At 39.4% G+C, this 20,152-nt stretch overlaps 2 protein-coding genes and 1 pseudogene across 8 annotated transcripts in view; 1 reads left to right on the forward strand and 2 right to left on the reverse strand.

Moving 5' to 3' along the window:
* The window catches only part of atp2c1 (ATPase secretory pathway Ca2+ transporting 1), a 31,437-nt gene extending 19,473 nt beyond the window's left edge, over window positions 1-11,964 (forward strand). For all 7 annotated transcript variants that reach the window (XM_057341081.1, XM_057341078.1, XM_057341077.1 and 4 more), the window contains 15 exons: window positions 2,901-2,998; window positions 3,662-3,757; window positions 3,840-3,929; window positions 4,846-4,950; window positions 5,129-5,285; window positions 5,688-5,858; window positions 6,903-7,000; window positions 7,246-7,296; window positions 7,389-7,555; window positions 7,656-7,724; window positions 8,347-8,463; window positions 8,546-8,693; window positions 9,489-9,584; window positions 10,087-10,228; window positions 10,402-11,964. In XM_057341081.1, coding sequence (XP_057197064.1) covers window positions 2,901-2,998; window positions 3,662-3,757; window positions 3,840-3,929; window positions 4,846-4,950; window positions 5,129-5,285; window positions 5,688-5,858; window positions 6,903-7,000; window positions 7,246-7,296; window positions 7,389-7,555; window positions 7,656-7,724; window positions 8,347-8,463; window positions 8,546-8,693; window positions 9,489-9,584; window positions 10,087-10,228; window positions 10,402-10,523 — 1,727 coding nt within the window. In that variant the 3' untranslated portion in view covers window positions 10,524-11,964. The remainder of the gene's footprint in view (window positions 1-2,900; window positions 2,999-3,661; window positions 3,758-3,839; window positions 3,930-4,845; window positions 4,951-5,128; window positions 5,286-5,687; window positions 5,859-6,902; window positions 7,001-7,245; window positions 7,297-7,388; window positions 7,556-7,655; window positions 7,725-8,346; window positions 8,464-8,545; window positions 8,694-9,488; window positions 9,585-10,086; window positions 10,229-10,401) is intronic.
* A 74-nt stretch (window positions 11,965-12,038) lies between these two features.
* On the reverse strand, window positions 12,039-15,726 carry LOC130558583 (protein asteroid homolog 1-like; annotated as a pseudogene).
* Window positions 15,727-15,828: 102 nt separating this feature from the next.
* Window positions 15,829-20,045, reverse strand: aste1a (asteroid homolog 1a). The gene is made up of 5 exons (XM_057341084.1): window positions 19,930-20,045; window positions 18,029-19,331; window positions 17,722-17,935; window positions 17,121-17,268; window positions 15,829-17,027 (listed from the first exon to the last, which is right to left on the reverse strand). The coding sequence occupies exons 2-5, from the start codon at window positions 19,319-19,321 to the stop codon at window positions 16,589-16,591; spliced, it is 2,094 nt and encodes a 697-aa protein (XP_057197067.1). The 5' UTR covers window positions 19,322-19,331; window positions 19,930-20,045; the 3' UTR covers window positions 15,829-16,588.
* Window positions 20,046-20,152: the final 107 nt, after the last annotated feature.

Here is a 20,152-nt window from a genome sequence, read left to right on the forward strand (position 1 = left end):
ATTTACGTGAAGAGATTACAGAGCTCTCAAATTTTGAACTGAGTTCAGAGTGAGATTTTGCCGGCGGCGGGGGTTTGGGTGGGGATGGGGGTCTGATCTGAAAAATGTGACGCATAAATTTGTACAAATAAAAAAATATTTATTTAATTCAGCATTTCTTAGTGCAAGTTTGTGGTGTGTGTGAGAGAGATAATGGTTAGTGTTGTTGTAGGTGTTGGTAGCATGTTTTGAGGTCTTCAGCACAGGGGTTGGTGGCTCCCACTTGAAACACTGGTTCCAGGCCAGCCATTTTCACTGGATGTCACGATGGATGACACTGTTAAAGCTGACTGTATACTGTTTAAGATAAAGACTTTTCAGTAATTGAAAATATATATGTTAATTAAAATGTCACTATGACAATGTGGACAACATTTAACTACAAACACATTACGTTGAAAACTAGGAAAAATAAGTGCAGATACTTACTGTGTGTGCTGCAGATGTTTTAAGCTCTCCACTGAGGAAAGGCAGAATGGGAGAGGGGATGTCACTGAGGACATCAGACAATTTATTAAAGGGGCGTTTACCCCAAAATGACAGGGTAGACAGCAATACGCCCTTTTCACATGACGTCACGCATCTTCCGTTCTGCCGCGAAGCAGTGTATCATTACTTCCGCTAGCACTCCAGTTCATAAGGTGGCGGTAATGCACCTATAAGCTGGTTTGCCAACCGCCAGTAAAACTCAAGAAGAAGAAGTTACTTCCGCTAGCGCCTCAGAATGGAGTTTACTAAGTCCCTTGCACATCTGCCACAAATACGGCTAGATGATGTACAACGTTGTAACAAGCAGAGTGGGACGAGAGAGATGCTCGTCATCATTCGCGTCACCGGCCCATGCAGTTCCCTCAGGGCCCTCTTCCCGCTCTGCTTGTCACAAACGTCTTGCAGACAAATTTTAGCTAACGACAAGATCAAAGCTAGAGAAATTATACAAATTCTTCGTTGAACAGTACCTGTTTGATTATGAAGGTAAGTGTTTTCTTTTCTTTTTGTGTTAGCGAAGGTGCTAGGATAAGTAGGAATACGTGTTCTGTCAGTTTTTTTTCTCACTATTGTTAAATTCCAGCGCGACGGCAAAACGGAAGTTCTTCTTGTTGTTGTTTGTTGCAAGACGGATGTTATGATACACTGCTTTGCGAAAAGGCGGAAGTTAAATTACGTCATTGTAAAAAGGGCTTATTACAGGAACGCATGCAAAAATCTTAATATTATTATGAAAATAAAATATAAATTATTTGTTTTATTAAATACATTGTTGAGGACAATAAGAACATTCAAAAATATTTTAATTTTGTGCAATGTTTCCAATTTTTACACTCACTGAAGTTAGCTTAGCAGTGTGAGGGACATGCCGAAATCACATACATCGAATCAAAGAAAATGGTATAAAATGATAAAACACATTTTAAGAATCTTCTTATTGCAGTTGTATGTGTGTAAATATTAGGACATTTATAATAAAACCTCAAAATGTCATTATTTTACATTGTTCACGATGGCTCAGTGTTTCTGATGAGGACACCAAAAGGCACTTCATAGTGATAATGATCCATCTGAATTAATGTCGTGTTGAGCGAGCCTGTGAATCACAGAATGTGTCGTTGGAATCAGAATGTAAACGTTGTTGTTGCGGGAATATCTAAATCTTACCCGGATACAGCAATGCTATTTTCTGATTGGCTGTTCGGTAGCTATTTTTTTATTTGATTAGCTGGTGAGTGGCAGGGCCTTGTGAACTCTATGGGGAACTCCCTTGATTCCTCGGCTCTAATAGCGGCGCAACTTGGTGGGCGTTATCCTGGAATTTTCTCTGCGTGAGAAATACAAGGTGTGGCGTGTGAACGGGTTGAAATGCGTGTGTCTCACGTTCAATGCGTGAGACTTGAGAGCCCTGAGATTAAGAAGATGAGGCACTAATTTATAGCATTAAAAAGACCCGTTGAATTCATTTTAGGAGCGATGACTGATTGAATGTATTTTTAGTCCAGTGCCTGTATGTAAGATTAGTATTGTATTGAGTTCAGAGGCTGTCATATGTGGATCAACTCACTTTGTTGTGTATTTTCAACAGTTTCAATATGAAAAATAACTTTTATATTGATTCCGTGGACTTTTTTTCTTTAATTGCCATGGATTTATTGCATTTTGGGGGAAAATGATCAGTTTTTATAATAAATCTTTTAAAATCAAAATGTGGATTTGAGTTTTGTATGTTACTAGAACCTAAAGATGCTATGTGAACCTTTTAAACAGAAAATAGTGGTTTTCATCTTGCCACTTTCTTTGTAAAGAAAACACATTTTTACTCAAATTAAACAAAATGGATTTATAGCGTTTTGGAACCAAACTCTTCATATTTTATTTACATTTATTTAAATACTATCCTAACTTATTCTTTGTATACAGTATATTAAAGAGAGAATGTCAAGCAACAAAATGACAGACAAAGCACCTTAAAATAACAATAAATAAATGTATTTTGAGTCTACTTGAATCATTATTGAGTCGGCACAATTCATAATCAAGTAAAATAATAGGGTTAGGGTTGGTAATAAAGTACATTTTTAATTAAATCTCACAAAGTTTTATAAGTCGTCTTTCAAAACGTTACATGTAGAAGAGAAAATATTGTTTAGGTTTTACGGGGGTAATGTACATGAGATTATATTTATATTCCTCAGTTTTATTCCGTTTGTGCTGCTGCCCTGAGCCATTTACAGAGCTGAGCTCTTGTCATTACTGGATCTCTGCTCATTTGCAAATTGCTTTCTCGATATGGCACTGATTTGACTAAATTGAACACAGAAATGGTTAATCATGCACGTTAATCTGATATCTCTCCCTCTTCCCTCCAGGCTGCTGCAATGTCATCTGCTCAGATAAGACTGGCACACTTACCAAAAATGAGATGACAGTCACTCACATGTTCACTTCTGATGGACTGCACGTTGAGGTAAGTTCCCCATGGGGACATCCAGGGAACCTCTTACATGTTCTAATTTCAACCCAATTTCTACCATTATTCCTTCTCTTTATAAAAACACAAGTTTGTTAAGGCCCAATTATCCTAAAGCTCTCACCAAAAGGTTCTCTGGAAAGAAGAGTCTTTTCTCTGAGAAACAGGAGCAATGTCTCAGATGTGTGATGACATCAGTGCAGAGGTCTGAATTTATTGCTGTGCCCTCATACGGCTCTAATAAAGTCTCATAGAATCAGGCTGAAGAATAGATTGAGTCTAGTATCTTTTTTTAACTTAGCTACTGGGTCGCTTCTCCCAGGTCTGTTACATGATGATTTCTTTCACATCGCCGTAGGCTTCTCTTAACAGAACTCTTCTAGAAGAACGCTAAAATCAGCCAGTGGTTGTGTCTTTTCAAGTGCATATTTGTGTGCGTAAAGTTGACATGGAATCAAAAATGACCCAATTACTTTCATAATGCATGTTGTGCTAAAGAAAAAACGAATTCGCAATGGCAGTTTGCTTTTGTCAAAATGTCTCTCAAACAACATCTCCACTTCAACCACACATTATACAGAAATAATTCCTCGTGATCCAATTGAATTGTCAAGAATCAAATCAGATGCTGTTTCATGACCTGATTTGGCTTTTTCACAGGTCACCGGTGTGGGGTACAACAGTGCCGGTGAGGTCATGCTGGACGGAGAGGTGGTGCACGGTTTCTCCAACACCTCCATCAGCAAGATTGTGGAGGTGAGGGTTGAACAGAGAACGTTATGGGTTGTCACGTTCTAGAACTTCCGTGACACATTGCATTTTGTTTGAATTTTCACAGGCTGGCTGCGTGTGCAACGATGCAGTGATCAGGAACAACACCCTGATGGGACGTCCCACTGAAGGTGCCCTCATCGCCCTGGCCATGAAGGTACTGTTTTATAATGATTGCACTCTTCAGACAAAAACACACCGCTTTTCTTGCCAATTGTTGTTTTTTGATATGCTGCATGCAAACATAGTATTACAACCACATGCTAATATGATACAACGGTTGGCCCCACCCACCTGTGGAAAGAGTAATACATGAGATCTATACATGTCTGTCTGGCGCTCTGTCACCTGATTTTGGCAAACAGAGAGTGTCTGAATCGGCTCTTCTCGTCCATGCTAATTAAGATGAGCAGACATGCTTTCACACCCCATAGAACAGGTTACTGTGGCAACAGCACCCCCCTCGAGGGTCCTGGTTGTGTTAACTTCTGGTGCGCTAATAACGTTCTTGTCACCGCAGGGACATTTGCATGAGGATTAAACTGAGAAAAATGTAATGCAGCTTCAAAGACTGTAAAACAGCAACATTTTCTGATATTAGATGTGATTGCATGTGCAAAACTTACCCCCATGATGTGCAGCTGCTAAGGATATTGCTAAATTGACATACCCCTTAAGTCTTTATGTATGTACTGTATATGTTTTTGATTATAGATATGGCCAGAGTTTCCCTTTAAATCAAAACTATTAAATGTTTGTTCTATGTTTTTTTTATCGCCCAGCATGCAAACAGTGTGTCTGGAACAGTGCGGCACAAATTATCTGAAGTTTAATACGGCTTGGAATACATTACAAACAATGCTAAAGGGAAGATAAAGTATTGGGAAAAGGCGGAATGAAAGTTATAATTTGTCATATTAATACCAGATACATGATAATCGGTGTAGACACAAGTAATAATAATTTGCTATCCGCTGTTATGTTTCACCAAGTAAGAGCTTCGAGAATCAGATGCAGAAAACCGTAGTTGAGTTTTCTGATGCACACATTCATTTGTTTTCTGTTGTCCACAGATGGGTTTGGAGGGCGTGCAAAAGGAGTTTGTGCGGTTGGCAGAAATTCCATTCTCCTCGGAGCAGAAATGGATGGCTGTGCGGGTTGTCCACCGTACTCAGCAGGTGAGCCGGGTTGCATGGGTCACATGCCAAACAAAAAACTTTTTAGGTAGCAAGTGGAGTGAAAAGCACAAGGCACTTGAAGATAAAAAAGTTCAATCAATTTACATTGCTTCACCGCGCCACACGCACAAGGTTGACTTGAGACTAATGTTATCTTTCTAATAAATCTGATTTAAAGAACAAGCCGGCTGTGTTCTACGTGAAGGGCGCCTACGAGCAGATCATTCGTTTCTGCACTTCCTACAACAGTAAAGGCGTTACTCTGCCTCTGACCAATCAGCAGAGAGAACTCTATCAGCAGCAGAAGAGCTACATGGGCACCGCTGGTCTTAGAGGTACAGGAAATTGTTATTTTGATTCATTGATTGAACCATTCTTGTTATGGAATGCTCTTTTACTGGGGTTTCCTCACTTTACCAGCCCATTAAGCTTCTCAAACTAAGGCTTGATGCCTTAGTAACTGTAACTGGCCTGCCATGTTCAAATCGCTCTAAACTTCGAATAAAATGAGAACGTTATTATCCTCAGTTGCAACCTGTTATTGCTTTTCCAGCTCAGGGCTCTGAATTTGATTTGGTTTGTGTTGATGAGATTAAATCGACTCTGAGGACATGGAATAAGAACGGTCTCATATTGACATCCCTCTGTTAGCTTTCTTGAAGGACAGATGCTTGCTTCATGAAGGACACTGTAACCATTTTGACAGCAGCTGATTCTCTCGTCCTTTCTTGTGGTAGTGCTTGCGTTCGCGTCGGGATCTGAAATGGGCGGTCTCACCTTCCTGGGGCTCGTGGGCATCATTGACCCGCCCAGGGCGGGAGTGAAGGACGCTGTGGCGACGCTCATCAGCTCTGGTGTGGCGGTGAAGATGATCACAGGGGACTCCAAAGAAACTGCTGTGTCAATTGGTATGAAATTCAGCCATGTTGTACCTTCTCTTTTTTGGCGCTCTCTCTTTATAAAGCATTTCCAGCAATAATAGCCGCTTAGTTAGTAAGTATACAAGATATGGGTGTGATTTAGCCTCATATTGAAGCAAGTTTAATGTCTGTGAATTTAGTATCATTTATAAGATAAACAATTATTATAAACGATTTGGCAAAGTCTTTGGTTCATTTGTGGCAATTCATTTTTAAGGATATACAGTAATTACTGTATCTTTCATTTTTTTAAAGGTAATTAAAGGGATACTCCACCCAAAAACGAAAATTCTGTCATGAATTTCCCAACCTCGAGTTGTTTCAAACCTGTATGAATTTTGTTGTTTTCTTGAACACAAAGAAAGATTTGGAAGAATGTTAGCAACTGAGTTTTCTAGGGTAGTCAAAGGTGCTTTCCTAAATTCTTGAAAATATCTTATTTGTGTTTAACCGGAAAAAAAATACAATAACTTTTTCTACTATGGTAGTCAATGGTGCCCCAGAAATCTCAGTTGCTAACATTTTTCCAAATATCTTTCTTTGTGTATGACCAAACAAAAACATTTTAGACGGGTTCGGAACCACTTGAGGATGAGTAATTCATGACAGAATTTTCATTTTTGGGTGTTTGGGTGGATTATCCCTTTAAATGACATGGGCAAGCATACTGGGACATTACTCGCCTCTAAATGTAAACGCACACGTTTGATTTAACACATCAGATGGTACTTTAAAACGTCAGATGCCACCCACAAATCCAAATGACCAGAATAAGCCCAAGAATGCACCAGAATTAATGCAGATTGTCAAACCTTTGGCTTGTGGGAAAACAGTCTTTCTCTAGAGAACAGAGTGTCCTGTTCAGCTAAGACATATGAGTGCCAGAACTCATTTGAGAGTACCAAAGGTTTTCTGTAAAAACCAAAGTGCCAAATTGCCAGTACTGTGTATTGCTAGGTACCTGCCCACATCAAGCAATGATAACTAGACATCCAGTCTAACTTCAAATGTACTTCATTCTCTCCACCACAGCCAGTCGACTGGGTCTGTGCACCAAAGGTTCCCAATCCTTATCTGGAGATGAAGTGGACAAGATGGACATCCATCAGCTGTCTCAGATAGTATCCAGGGTACAGACACACTTTCATATGCTTTCAGATACCACCCAGCACTAGAGTCCATAAGGGGTATTGGGTAGGGGACACGTTTCAAGAACAAAAGCCTTACAATACCTCACTTGATTTCATTGGCTGCTACTCATGAGATTAATATATTTTTATGCATTAGGTCTGTGAGCCACCGTCGTGCTGTTATAGGAAGTGAGTTGAGGCATGAAATTATGTTTAGGGGTTTAATCTGTACATTTTCTTTACAGATAGTGGTATTCTACAGAGCCAGCCCGAGACACAAGTTAAAGATAGTTAAGGTGAGTGCACTAGATTATTTGAAATCAAACACGGTCTATGTTATGGTCAACCCTGTTTTTTTCAGTGCTTTAAGAGTTTATTCTGTCTTCAGTCCTTACAGAACATTGGTGCGGTCGTTGCCATGACGGGAGATGGCGTTAATGATGCTGTCGCTCTGAAGGCAGCAGACATCGGTGTAGCTATGGGTCAAACCGGTACTGATGTCTGCAAAGAAGCTGCTGACATGATCCTTGTGGACGACGACTTCCAAACTATTTTGTGAGCACAGGGTTGCTTGTGTTTGGGTTTATCGAGTCTAATCAAACTTTTGGTTTGACATCCGATGAGTACGTTTTCAAGCTTTTGTTTCTTCCTCCAGGTCTGCCATTGAAGAGGGAAAAGGGATTTACAACAACATTAAGAACTTTGTGCGTTTTCAGCTGAGCACGTAAGTTGGCAAGCTTCGTTTAGTCATAAAATGTTTTTTTTTTACTTGGTGCGCGTGTGGCTAAATGAGTTGTGCCGTGTTTAGTCGCCGTTTTGTAGAACGTTTAGGGTAGAGATTGTACATTTTCTGGGGACATGCATGGTGACCTCACTTTGACGGCTTGCATGCAGAGTGTGATGTAAGCATCTTGAAAATTGGAAAGGTTTAAAAACTGGAGCTTTGTTCATTTATGTCTGTTCGCTTTGAGGCCATTTATATTGTTGTTGACTCTCAGCAGAACTTTTAGCAGATGTGGGCATTTAAATACACTGTTCTGGGAAAACAACGCAAATTTTGATGACTCATCTTTCAGTGGGTGTCTCTAAAATGAGAGCTAATACGGCCGGCCTCTACATGAACTACCAGCAAATCATGACTTCGATGTGAACTAAACAATCTTTCAATTTGATTCATAAGATCTGACAAATATGGTTGAAATATTTAGGGTTATTACTTATGTTTTGGGCCACTCCAAAAACATGTTCATATCTGTACAGCCACAAGACTTACTCAAAGAGTTAACTTTCACCTCAAAGGCCATGTCATACATAATATTGAGTTGATCACTGAATGCTTTCCACAGGAGCATCGCAGCGCTCACCCTCATCTCCCTGGCAACGCTTATGAACTTCCCCAACCCTTTAAATGCCATGCAAATCCTCTGGATCAACATCATCATGGACGGGCCGCCGGCTCAAAGGTAATGCACTGCTTACAAACAGGTTTATCACCGCACCATAATATCAGCTTGTGAGAATAACATTGAAATATGGTCATTCTAGTTTGGGTGTAGAGCCCGTTGATGGGGACGTGATCAGGAAACCCCCGCGGAACGTGCGGGACAGCATCCTCACTCGCAGTCTGATAGTGAAGGTCCTGGTGTCGTCTTTCATCATCGTGTGCGGGACTCTGTTTGTGTTCTGGAGAGAGGTGAGCTCTTCCTTGCCCATTTGTGAACATTTGTGTTCTGATTTGTTTTTCGTGTGCCTTCCATTTAAATTCAAAACAGGTCTTTAGGTAAATGAGAAGAGGAGAAATGGTTGAATTTTGTTCACCCCGTCCCTTGTTTTGGTGGCATGATGCAGCTCTGTGTATGTATTAGATTTGTGGTTATGTGTGTCTCAATGAAAATTCACAGAGGTACACAAGTTGCAAATTGCAATTATTTTGCTGTTAAAAGTTGCTGTTAGAAAGTATGACACCATACAAGGGAAGAAGATATTGTTTTCATTTGACCAATGTTATAACATCTAACTGGTCAGAATCATTGTAAAAACGTGCTGGAACGTTACTTTCTCTGGATAAAATACAATTAGAACCAATCTGAAATACGGAGAACATAATGAAATGCATGAAGTCTGATAGTTCTATATATAGTTCTGATAGTTTTATGCTTCTCTATGTGAGCAATGCCAGAATCTCAGAAACCGCAAAATATTGTCCTAGATTTTTACCCACTCTACTTCCCTTCAGGGGCTTGTAATTTAATGAACTTGTGCGCTTTAATCAAAATTTGAATTATGAGTGTGTTTCTGTGTGTTTGATAAAATAGTTTGCATTGAGATAGTAGATGTATTTTGTCTTGTATAATGATGTCAATGATGCCCAGTATAACCTTTGGCACTTAAGCACACTTTTATTTTGTTGTAGGCTTGTGGTCATGTATGTTTGCCTCACGGAAGCTCAAATGTCTTGATTTAATTGGAAATATTTGTTTGTTTTAAGCTGCGGGACAATGAGATCACTCCACGGGACACCACCATGACGTTCACCTGTTTCGTTTTTTTTGACATGTTCAACGCTCTCAGTTCCCGATCACAGGTGAAGACGATGCTTGATCATTCCCATAATTCTGTTTTGACACAGGTGGTATGTCACTGTCACAAAAAAGAACCATTGACCCTTAACACCGCTGTGACACCGAGTGTGAATTTGTCCAGATTGTTTGTAAACACATTTATGGCCGGTCTTTTTGGACCACAGGCTTGAATATCCCTGAATCAGGGTGACCTGAAAAACTTGGGGTGAGCGGGATTTTAAATACTGCCCCCTGCTGTAGGAATCAGTCTTCCTGTTTATAAAGTTTCCTGTGGCTCAGTGTTTAGAGCACGGCACTAGCAATGCCAAGGTCATGGGTTCGATCCCAGGGGATTGCACATAGTCAGAATCAAATGTGTAATACAATGCAATGCATGTCGCTTTGGATAAAAGCGTCTGCCAAATGCATAAATGTAAATGTAAAGTTGAAAAGTGCATTTTGCTGTATTTGACTAACTGCAATATCAGTAATTTATCAGAGGCCACTGTTGGTTTTGTTCTGCAGACACGGATGGTGTACGAGATGGGCTTATGCAGTAACAGAATGTTCTGCTACGCTGTGCTGGGCTCCATCATGGGCCAACTTCTGGTCATCTACTTCCCTCCTCTACAGAAAGTCTTTCAAACTGAGAGCCTTAGCATTTTAGGTAGGCAATAAACTGGAAACCTGAAAGTGATTTTACTGTGGAAAAGAACCTACTTTGACTTTACTTTGGTGATGCGGTAGTGCCAGTTGGTCGAAAGTTTTGTAAATCGTCACAGGTATTTTCACACTTTTTCTGATAATGCATAATGACCTAAGTATACCATCTACCCGCAGATCTGCTGTTCCTGGTCGGCCTCACGTCTTCTGTGTGCGTGGTGTCCGAGGTTATAAAGAAATTAGAACGAATCAGAGGTGGGGAGAGAACGACAGACGCTGACGATTTCCACGAAGTATGACACACATTGTGTCTTTTACATGAGATGTCGGGCTGAGCTGGAGGGATTTGGTTTTGGCATTTCGTCCAGGGCAGTTTCATACCATACAAAACAACTCTCAGTGAGCGGTCTGGTCTGACCTGTATGTACCAGTTCCTTTCATAAGGTCATGACCGAGATGGAGCTGATTTTGGAGGAATGTGGAAGCCCTGCCTGAGATGTTGTCTTGGACCCTCCACTCAGCTCATGGAGATGCTTTGGTGCGCTGCTTTACGACTGTACTAATTTCCATGGCATCTTGAACGAACTTTATTTATGAGATACTGTATCTGTCCATACAGTGGCTGTCCTGACTTCATGATTGAAGGGATGTATTATGATTTATTTTTTAAATGTTATTATTATTATTAAAATGATTTTGTCTTTTAAATATCTTTACTTTGAGCATTTCTGGTTAGAGGTTTGTGGATCAATATGGATAATGCCTTTTTGCATTCCAGAATCCAAATTCTGCTTTATTTTTATTGCATTTAAGAATGCGGTAAGCCTGTGTTCTCCTAAACCATGAATGAACGTTTCACTGGTGAAACAACCACTTAAAATCATGTTGGGGTCATGTGTGAATTACAACAGATTTGATATGCTAAACGGTCACGTACTCTACACTGTCGCTTAGCAAACAGTTGCCGTATTTACTTTATTATGCCATATTTTACATCTATAGAAAAACAGCTTAAAGGTCTTTCTCTCTGATCCTATAAGATGACTTGGTGTTGGGACAAAACAAACAATGGGTGCCATTTTATGAAAGCCTCCAAGGTACATGCACTGTTATCTCTATGCCCTTATATTAGAAGTTTTAAGTTAACACAACTGGCTTGTAGAAATACATATTCATCAGTTCCTCTGTATTTACTCACTACTTATGTTAATACACTGGTATCAGAGATGTCTACAGTAGGATTTTGCCTTTTCTTTGGCTTTTCCTATACTGTTATTTATTTTCTCACCAGTTTGGTGAACTTTTAATACATTGTGATATGTTTTATTCAACTTTACATGCCTGTTTGGTAAAATGTTGGAATACAGAATTGTTTTATCAACCATCCCCCCAAAAATCTCAGTGCAGCCGGACAGCACAGTTTTTGCGGTATGTGAGTATAATACTTCGCTGTATTGCAGATAGTGGTTACTTATGGTCAGATTGTCATTGTGGATTGAATTAATGTAACTGTTCTCCGCCCATGTTTACAGCATTGCTTTTGCTCTAAAAGCAAACACAGTAACGCACTGACATGAAGCAGTATAATGAAAAAAAAATGAAGGGTGACAGGTGAAAATCTAAATTTTTTGTTTTCTATTTTTAAGATTGTATTTATTTTATTGTGGTTTGCACAGCTGAAACCAGTAATCTGTTGTGGTCATTTCAGAACACAATTGTACAATAAAATTTTTACAGGTTTATTTGATGTTGGTCTGATGTATTTAATATATATATATATATATATATATATATATATATGCTTCAACACAAAATAAAAAAAAACATTCCTGTACAAAAGTTGCATATAAATTTTACAAATTAATTTCACACATGCTCTCAATTTTCAGACAAAGAGAAAATGGAAAAAAAAGATAAAAGTAGGAAAATGGCTTGAATCCTGGAATACAGTATATCAACTGTTGCTAAATAATTTGCTTAATTTATCAGCGACGGAGGGAATATAATTTTTAAGCCTCGGCTTAGTAGCTGACCTGAAGGAGCAACAATGTACTCTTAATGCAAACCATATTTACAGTACAAACTGTAGTAAAGTTCATTCTGATAACAAAACAAATGTTTTAATCTACTATCATGATACGAATGATGACTAAGAATGACTAGTAGATTCACTTATACTGTAGTGCATAAGACTTAAAATCATTCTGTAATCATAAATAAACGGTGCATTTTAACATGTGGCTTTCAGCATTTCCTGTAAAAGTTTTTAACCGTAAAGCATTCATTTTTGGTCTCCCCCTTCCCAGCTGTAAATTGTTTCTACAACCCTGAGCACAATAATTATTTAAACCCTATTAGAAAGTGAACATATCAAAGATAACTACTCGAAGCATCTCTTTTCAGATTTCTTACAGGTATGATTGGTATTACGGGCGTTGGCCTTGTATCTGGTACGGATGGTGTATTAACATTCAGGTGTGTCTTTTGGCCTTCCCTCTTTTCCATGATCGACATACTTAATATCTTCATACATTAGATTCTCAAAGCAACTGCTCAGTTTATTTACAGACGGATTCTTGCTGCTCTGCGTTTGGACGACGGCTCTGTGCCTGCATGTTGTCGCCTTTGATTTTCGTAATGATGTCTTCATCCACCAAGCTCAGAACTGCTTTTTCCAACTGTTGGAATAGCTGCTCAGCGTTGGAGCCCCTCACCAGCAGAGACTCAGGCGTAATGCCACCCTTAAGCTCTTGAACAACCCGGTGCACCAGCGTTCCACGGTACAACCTAAACACCATAGACAAAAGGCTCTATTATGCTAAAGTGTTCAGTAGTAGCACTAGAAATTGAGTTGACTTTTGGTTATGGACATGCTGTTCTTTTAACTAAAAAGAAGGTATGCACAATGCAAGAAATGGCTTAAGAAATCAAATGATGCTGTACCGTGCACACTCGGGTTCAGGAAGTGGAAGACACAGTAAACGATTGAGACAGAGAGCCCACCACAGACAGGACTGCCATTGGCTGTACAGATGAGCCACCTCAAGATCCAAAGGGATACTTTCTTGACTTTTGAGCTTCAACTCACTGTCTGAATCCCGAACCCCTAAAAGTAGCACGAACATTTATACATCAATAATACAAAGTACAAAGTGAAAAGAAAAGGTTGCTACCAAAGGTTCTTCGTAGCGATGCCATAGAATAACCATTTTGGATCCTTAAAGGAGCATTTCTTACATTGTTTCCTCTATAAATAACCTTTTGTGTTTTTTTATGGAACAATACAGCCAAAATAGGTATTTTGTGGCATCATGTAACACTTTTATTTGTTGTAGTGTGACTCAAAATGACACTCAATTTGACTTTCACAAAGACATCTGATCTTTGGAGAAGCTCTCTTGAGACATTTTTGGAAGTTTCATCACATTGATTATGTAACTTGGATATATATTTCGGGTGTCCCAAACCCTTACTTTTAGATCATTTTAGAGGCGGAACCATTGTTTTGGGGTTTTCATGTTGGATATCTTTTTTTGTAGTTTTAAGTTGTTGACATGTGGAAACAGGATATTGACGTATAATGACATGACCTGTTTGTGTGTTGCAGCTGAATCTTCCTTGAACCATCCCCAGAACCCCCCCAAAGATGCAGCAGTTTCGGCTGAGGCTGTGCATTCACTAGCCAGAAGCGTGTCACCAACACCACAAAAAACAGGTCAGGTGGGATGTTTCCTAAAGTGACAGATGGCACACCCAAATTGTCCAGGAACACCTGAAGTCGTAAGTTATGTGGTTCCTAGAGACATTAGATGAAATATAGGTTTTAATAATTAATACATCCAAATGTAGATGTCTTGACATCAAACTTGACTAAACACAACTTTCACCTCGCATAATGTTTTCAGCTGAAGTCCTTCTTTCACTTTTGTCTGTACAGCTTCAACTTCAGAACTGGTAAGATTTAATCCTTCTCTGTCGAACTCCGTGACATAACACTTGTCTGTGCCAGTAGATGCTTTAGCAGCTAAAAGGTGTTTGTCTGCCATTTGTTGTTCTCCCAACAGTATTAAACCGTAAAGCACCTGTCGAATGGGACGAGATGTTTCGTTGCTACTGGGGCGCTTGAAATGTTCAACTTGAGGGAGCATTTTAACCCATTTCAGTACCAGTATGTTAATGAGGAAGGAGCCCATCTTTCCCTCATTCAGGTGCTTCACGGTCCACGCGGGCAGATCTTGCAGTGGGCCTGTACAGGCTGTTGGTGTTTTTGAGTCAAAGAATTGGGCAAGAGAACCACCAGTGATCTCATGTTCTTTGATGCCCTCTAACAGTGCTTCACGGACTTCATCCTTTTTCTTCCTGTCTCTTATAAGCTCAAGAACTCTATGTATTGCCCCATTTTGACTTTGGGACTTGGATAACCAGGAAAGCAATCCATCAATACGTGCAAACTTTCCAGCACCATTTGAATGCCTTTCCCACCTGTAAATATTTTGCAGGTTTGTGTAATCATTACCTAAAAGGCATGCAAAGACCGGGAGAAGAACCTTGTTCATATTGTTGAAAGATGCGCATAATCTTTCCACCCTGTAATGCTTGGTGGAGATGTATTTTTCATTGCTTTTTTTGTTGACTCTTGCTTTTTTCCACAAAAAATGTTCGATAGGGAGAATTCCCTCCTTGAGGTCAAATATGTAGAAGTCGCTATCATTGGACAAAACCGGACACTTCCACTGTTTCGCCAAAGCGGCGATCTCCAAATCAGCCTCTTCAATGCATTGAATCAATGGCACCTTCAGTTTATCAAGGGTCTGCATGAACACGTTTTTAATAAGAAGTGGAAAGCATTCTCCCTTATTTCCCAAGGACAATTCATTGGCCTTTTTTCCTTTGTCCTGATCTCGGTTTAAAGTGGTTTCAAACTTTTTGTCAGTGTGGTGTCCCCCACCATCGAGTACAACATATGGGCGAATATCACAGTCTTTAAGGTTGGTAAAAAAAATAGTGATCAGATCTTCAAAGGCATCATAATCTCCTCCATGCTTTTGATCCTGGTCATTTTTAAGGTAAAGGGTTTTATAGAAGTTACATGCATCAATTATGAGTCGACTGTCTCTAAAATGCAAGTCCGTTAAAATGCCAGTCTTGCTCTCAATGTAGCTCTTCAGGCCTTGGACACCCATGCTGAATATACTGTAGGTTAAAAATAATGTAAATCTAAGCAACTCACAATTAACTATAACTTAAAACACAAACAAAGTTTTTTTGTTACATCACATTACGGATTATAGCATTTAACAAAATGCCAATTTTAATACTAGCAAAATCTAAAAAATAAAGTCAAATACAATTGACAAAATGTGAATACTGGACATAAACTTACCAGAATTTTGAATGAATTTGTTAAAAAGGATGTGACCACGACTGCCCCAGATGACCACAGATTACCATGTACACACAGATCTTCTGTGTGCGTGATGTCTGAGGTTGAGAAAAACTCAGTCAGAGGTGGGGAGAGTTCTTTGGTCAACAACATTCTTCAAAATATCTTCTTTTGTGTTTTGCAGAGTACAGGTTTAAAATAAGATGATGGTGAATAATGATGACAGAATTTTCATTTTGGGTGAAATATCGCTTTAACAATAATTTCAGACATGCTCTCAGTTTTATAAATTAATAACAGTCAACCGGTAGATGATAAGAAAAACATTGTCAAATTAATACTTATGTTTCATCTAAATTAGGACAGTTGCATGAATCCAGACATTAACACATCAAACAGTACATGAACACTGGGGATATAAACACTACAAAATCTGATTCATTTTTTTCAAAATGTCACAGACTTTCAAGCCTGTGCCCAGTTTTATATTGGTAGCTCACATAAAGAAGCAACAAAAACACAATTATGGTTGAATCAACTATCAGTCTTGATACTAACATCTGAAATATATAGCAGGTCACATTACAGAAAATCACAATGTAAGGTAACTTTTTGTTTTAACCAGTTAACTCACAATGAATAGAATCGTAAAAGCTTTTCTTAAAGCTGGGTGAGTTGAAGTACAGTTTCTGTGTTTGTTTAATGTGTTGTGTTTACGTAAGGTTGTGTCCTTGGTTTTATTGCGCATATGTGCCAAGATTACCCGGTTAACTGCATTCACATGATAATGATATGAGTTAACAAGGTAAGTGATTTTTACACACCGGTTTCTTTATTCTTGTACTCATGCTTTCAACATGTCCTTTAAAAGTGTTTACTGTAAATGCATTTGTTTGGATCGCCCCTAAAATCTCACCTTAAATCGTTCTTACAACCCTGAGCACAAGTATTATGTAAATCCTTTTCGGAAAGTCAAGATATCTACTCAAAGCATCTCCTCTCAGATTTCTTAGAGGGATGCTTAGAGTTGCGTTCTTTGGCTTTGTGTCTGGTACGGATGGTGTAGGAGGAACATTCAGTCTTGTCTGCTTTGTGACCTTTGGCCTTCCTTTCTTCTCCATTGACTTCTTCGTCATTACAGTCTTCAGTATCTTCATACATCAGATCTTCAAAGCAGCTGCTCAGTTCATCTGCGGATCGATTTTTGGAACTTTTATCGCTTTGTGTTTTGCCAACAGATCTGTGTATGTCTCCTGCACTGATTCTCTTCATAACGTCTTCATCCACCAAACTCAGAACGGCATCATTCAACTGTCGGAATAGGTGCTCGGCGTTGGAGCCCCTCACCAGCATAGACTCGGGTCTGATGCCTCTCTTAAGTTCTTGAACGACCTGGTGCACCAGAGTTCCACGGTACAACCTAAAAACCAGAAATGTTCTATTACGCTACAGTTTTTAGTATAGTATTATAAACGTTTTTAAAAAGGTTTTAAGAAATCAAATGATGCTGTACCGTGCACACTCGGGTTCAGGAAGTGGAAGACACAGTAAACAATTCAGACAGAGACCCCACTTCAGACAGGACTGCCATTGGCTGTAGAGATGAGCTGCTTCACGGTCCATAGGGATCCTTCCTCGACATTTTAGCCTTAACTGTGTGTCTAAACCCCCAACCCCAAAATATAACAAACACTTAATCACAAGTAAAACAATGTACTTTATAAGTAATAAAAATGTGGCTGACAAAATAAAAGACATCTGAGGTAAAAGGTCAAGCTTTTTCACATCCAGTAAGCACTTAAAAGAAATAGTTCACTCAAAAATGAAAATTCTTTCATCATTTATTCACATTTGTGGCATTTTAAAAAGAAGATATTTTAAAGAATGTTGGTAACCAAACAACATGGCCCCCATTGACTTTAATTGTATGGACTCAAATCCACTGAGACATTTCTTAAAATATCTTCTTTTCCACAGAAGAAAGAAAGTCACACAGGTGCATGACTGATAGGTTTCCATTTGAGATATTTGTGATTTTCTTTACTATTGATGACAAGTACAACATATTTGGCCTATTTGGCCAACGTGATATTGACGTATAATGACATGAGTACCTGTTTGGGTGTTGGGCTTGTTGCTGAGCCTTCCCTGAACCATCCCCAGTAGGAGACCCCAAAGGTGCAGCAGTTTCGGCTGAGGCTGTGCATTCACTAGCCAGAAGCGTGTCACGAACACCTGCAGCTGCAAGTGAAGCGGGATACCTCTGAAAGTTACTGACGGCACGCCAAAAGCCTCCAAGAAAACCTGAAGTCGCAAGGTATGCGGTTCCTAGAGACAAACGTTTAAACAATGAAGAGTTGAACTGACAAATCCAAACTGTTAAGAGGGATGACATCAAGCTTGTCACAAAACACTGGTTACCTTCCACAATGTTTCCAGCTGAAGTCCTTCTTTAACGTTTGTCCCTATAGCTTCAACTTTAGAACTGGTAAGATTTAATCCTTCTCTGTCAAACTCTGTGACATAACACTTGTCTGTGCCAGTAGATGCTTTAGCAGCTAAAAGGTGTTTGTCTGCCATTTGTGGTTCTCCCAACAGTATTAAACCGTATATCACCTGTCGTATGGGACGAGATGTTTCGCTGCTACTGGGGCGCTCGAAATCTTCAACCTGAGATCTGAACATTACCCTTTTCAATACCAACACATCTACAAGAATGGAGCCCATCTTTCCCTCAAATATGTGCCTTAGGGTCCACGTTGGCAGAGCTCTCAGTGGGCCTGAACAGGGTGTTGGTGTTTTCGAGTGAAAGAATTGGGCAAGAGAACCCTTCTTGAGCTTGTACTCTTTGATGCCCTTAAACAGTGCTTCTCGAACTTCATCCTTGTTGTGTGGTATTAGCTTGAGAATCTCATCGATGGCCATTTCGGGCTCTGGGCACTTGGATAACCAGCAAAGCAAGCCGTCAATACGGGCGAAGTCGCCACCATGAACTGAATGGACCTCCCAATTGAGATAGGCAACGTTTTGCAGGTTCACGTAATCGTTGCCTAAAATGCACGCGAAGACCGGGAGAAGCTCCTTGTTCATGTTGTTGAAAGACGCACATAGTCTTTCCACTGTAAAATGTTTGGTTGGGATGTACTTTTTGTTTAGTCTGTTCACTCTTATGTTTTTCCACCGGAAACATACAGTAGGGAAAAGTCCCGCTGGGAGGTCGAATATATAGAAGTCGCTATCGTTGGATAGTACCGGACAATTCCACTGTTTCGCCAGAGCAGCGATCTCCCAATCAGCCTCTTCCAGGCATTGAACGAATGGCACCTTGAGTTCCTGAAGCGTCTGTCTGAACACATTTTTAATAAGAAGAGGTGGGCACTCCCCCCTTCGTCCCACAGACAGGTTGTGGGCCCTTCGTATTCGGCCCTGTTTTTGTACCTTGAGGGTCTCAAATTTTTTGTCGGTGTGGTCTGCTCCTCCATCGAGTACAACGTATGGGTGAATATCACAGGCCTTAAGGTTTGTGAAAAATTGTTTGATCGAATCTTTAAAGGCATCGTAATCTCCTCCGTGAATCTGATCCAGTTGAAAGTAGAAGTATAGGCTGTAGTACAAGTTACATCCGTCGATTATGAGTTGACTGTCTCTGAAAGGCAAATCCTTTAAAATGTTTTTGTTACTCTCAATGTAGCTCTTCAAGCCACGGACTCCCATCCTGAGTATACTGTAGGATATAATTCATGTAAAATATAAGTATTTCATTTAATACTTAATGGCCCGGTTTCCCAGACAAGGCTTAGCTTAAACCAGGACTATGCCTTAGTTGGATTAGGATATTTAAGACACTTTTATAAAAATGCTTTAGAAAGAAACATTACTTGTGTGCATCTTTAGACAAACCAATGGCACAGACATATTTTAAGATATGTTAGGGCAAGTTATTTTCAGTTGAGACAGCTCTAACATTCATTTAAGTCTGGGACGTACTAGCCTTAAGCCTTGTCTGTGAAACCAGGACAATATTATATTAATATTTATTAAAATATTAAAATAAAATATTTTAATAGGCCTATTTTAACTTTAAACACACAAGGCATTTTTCGTCATTGAATGTTATTTTGAATGGTCTTTACAAGTACATTATTTGATCTCTGTTTATATAGCTGCTTTGCAACAAAGCACACTGTGAAAGGCAAATAAATAAAACGAAACATCTGATCATCTAATAATATCATATCATATCATAACACGACACGAACATAACATTCCAGCCTTTAAACTTTAATATATTGGAAGTGATTTCAATATGGAAAACAGCTTACCGAATTTTCTGAAACAAAGGTGTAAAAAAAGATCGAGACGTGCATGAGCTCCATATATTTGCATTATCAGCTGCGTATAGTTCTTATATAAAACTGACGGGAAAACGAAACTTACAGTCACGTGACCTGGCTTTCAGCAGAATCGAAACGTAATAAACACGTCACGGTGTCATTGATAGTAACGTGTAAATATTCCAAATGTTGCACCATGACACGTTTCGTG

This window comes from Triplophysa rosa, linkage group LG8 (genome assembly GCF_024868665.1).
Source record: "Triplophysa rosa linkage group LG8, Trosa_1v2, whole genome shotgun sequence".
Lineage (NCBI taxonomy): Eukaryota > Metazoa > Chordata > Actinopteri > Cypriniformes > Nemacheilidae > Triplophysa > Triplophysa rosa.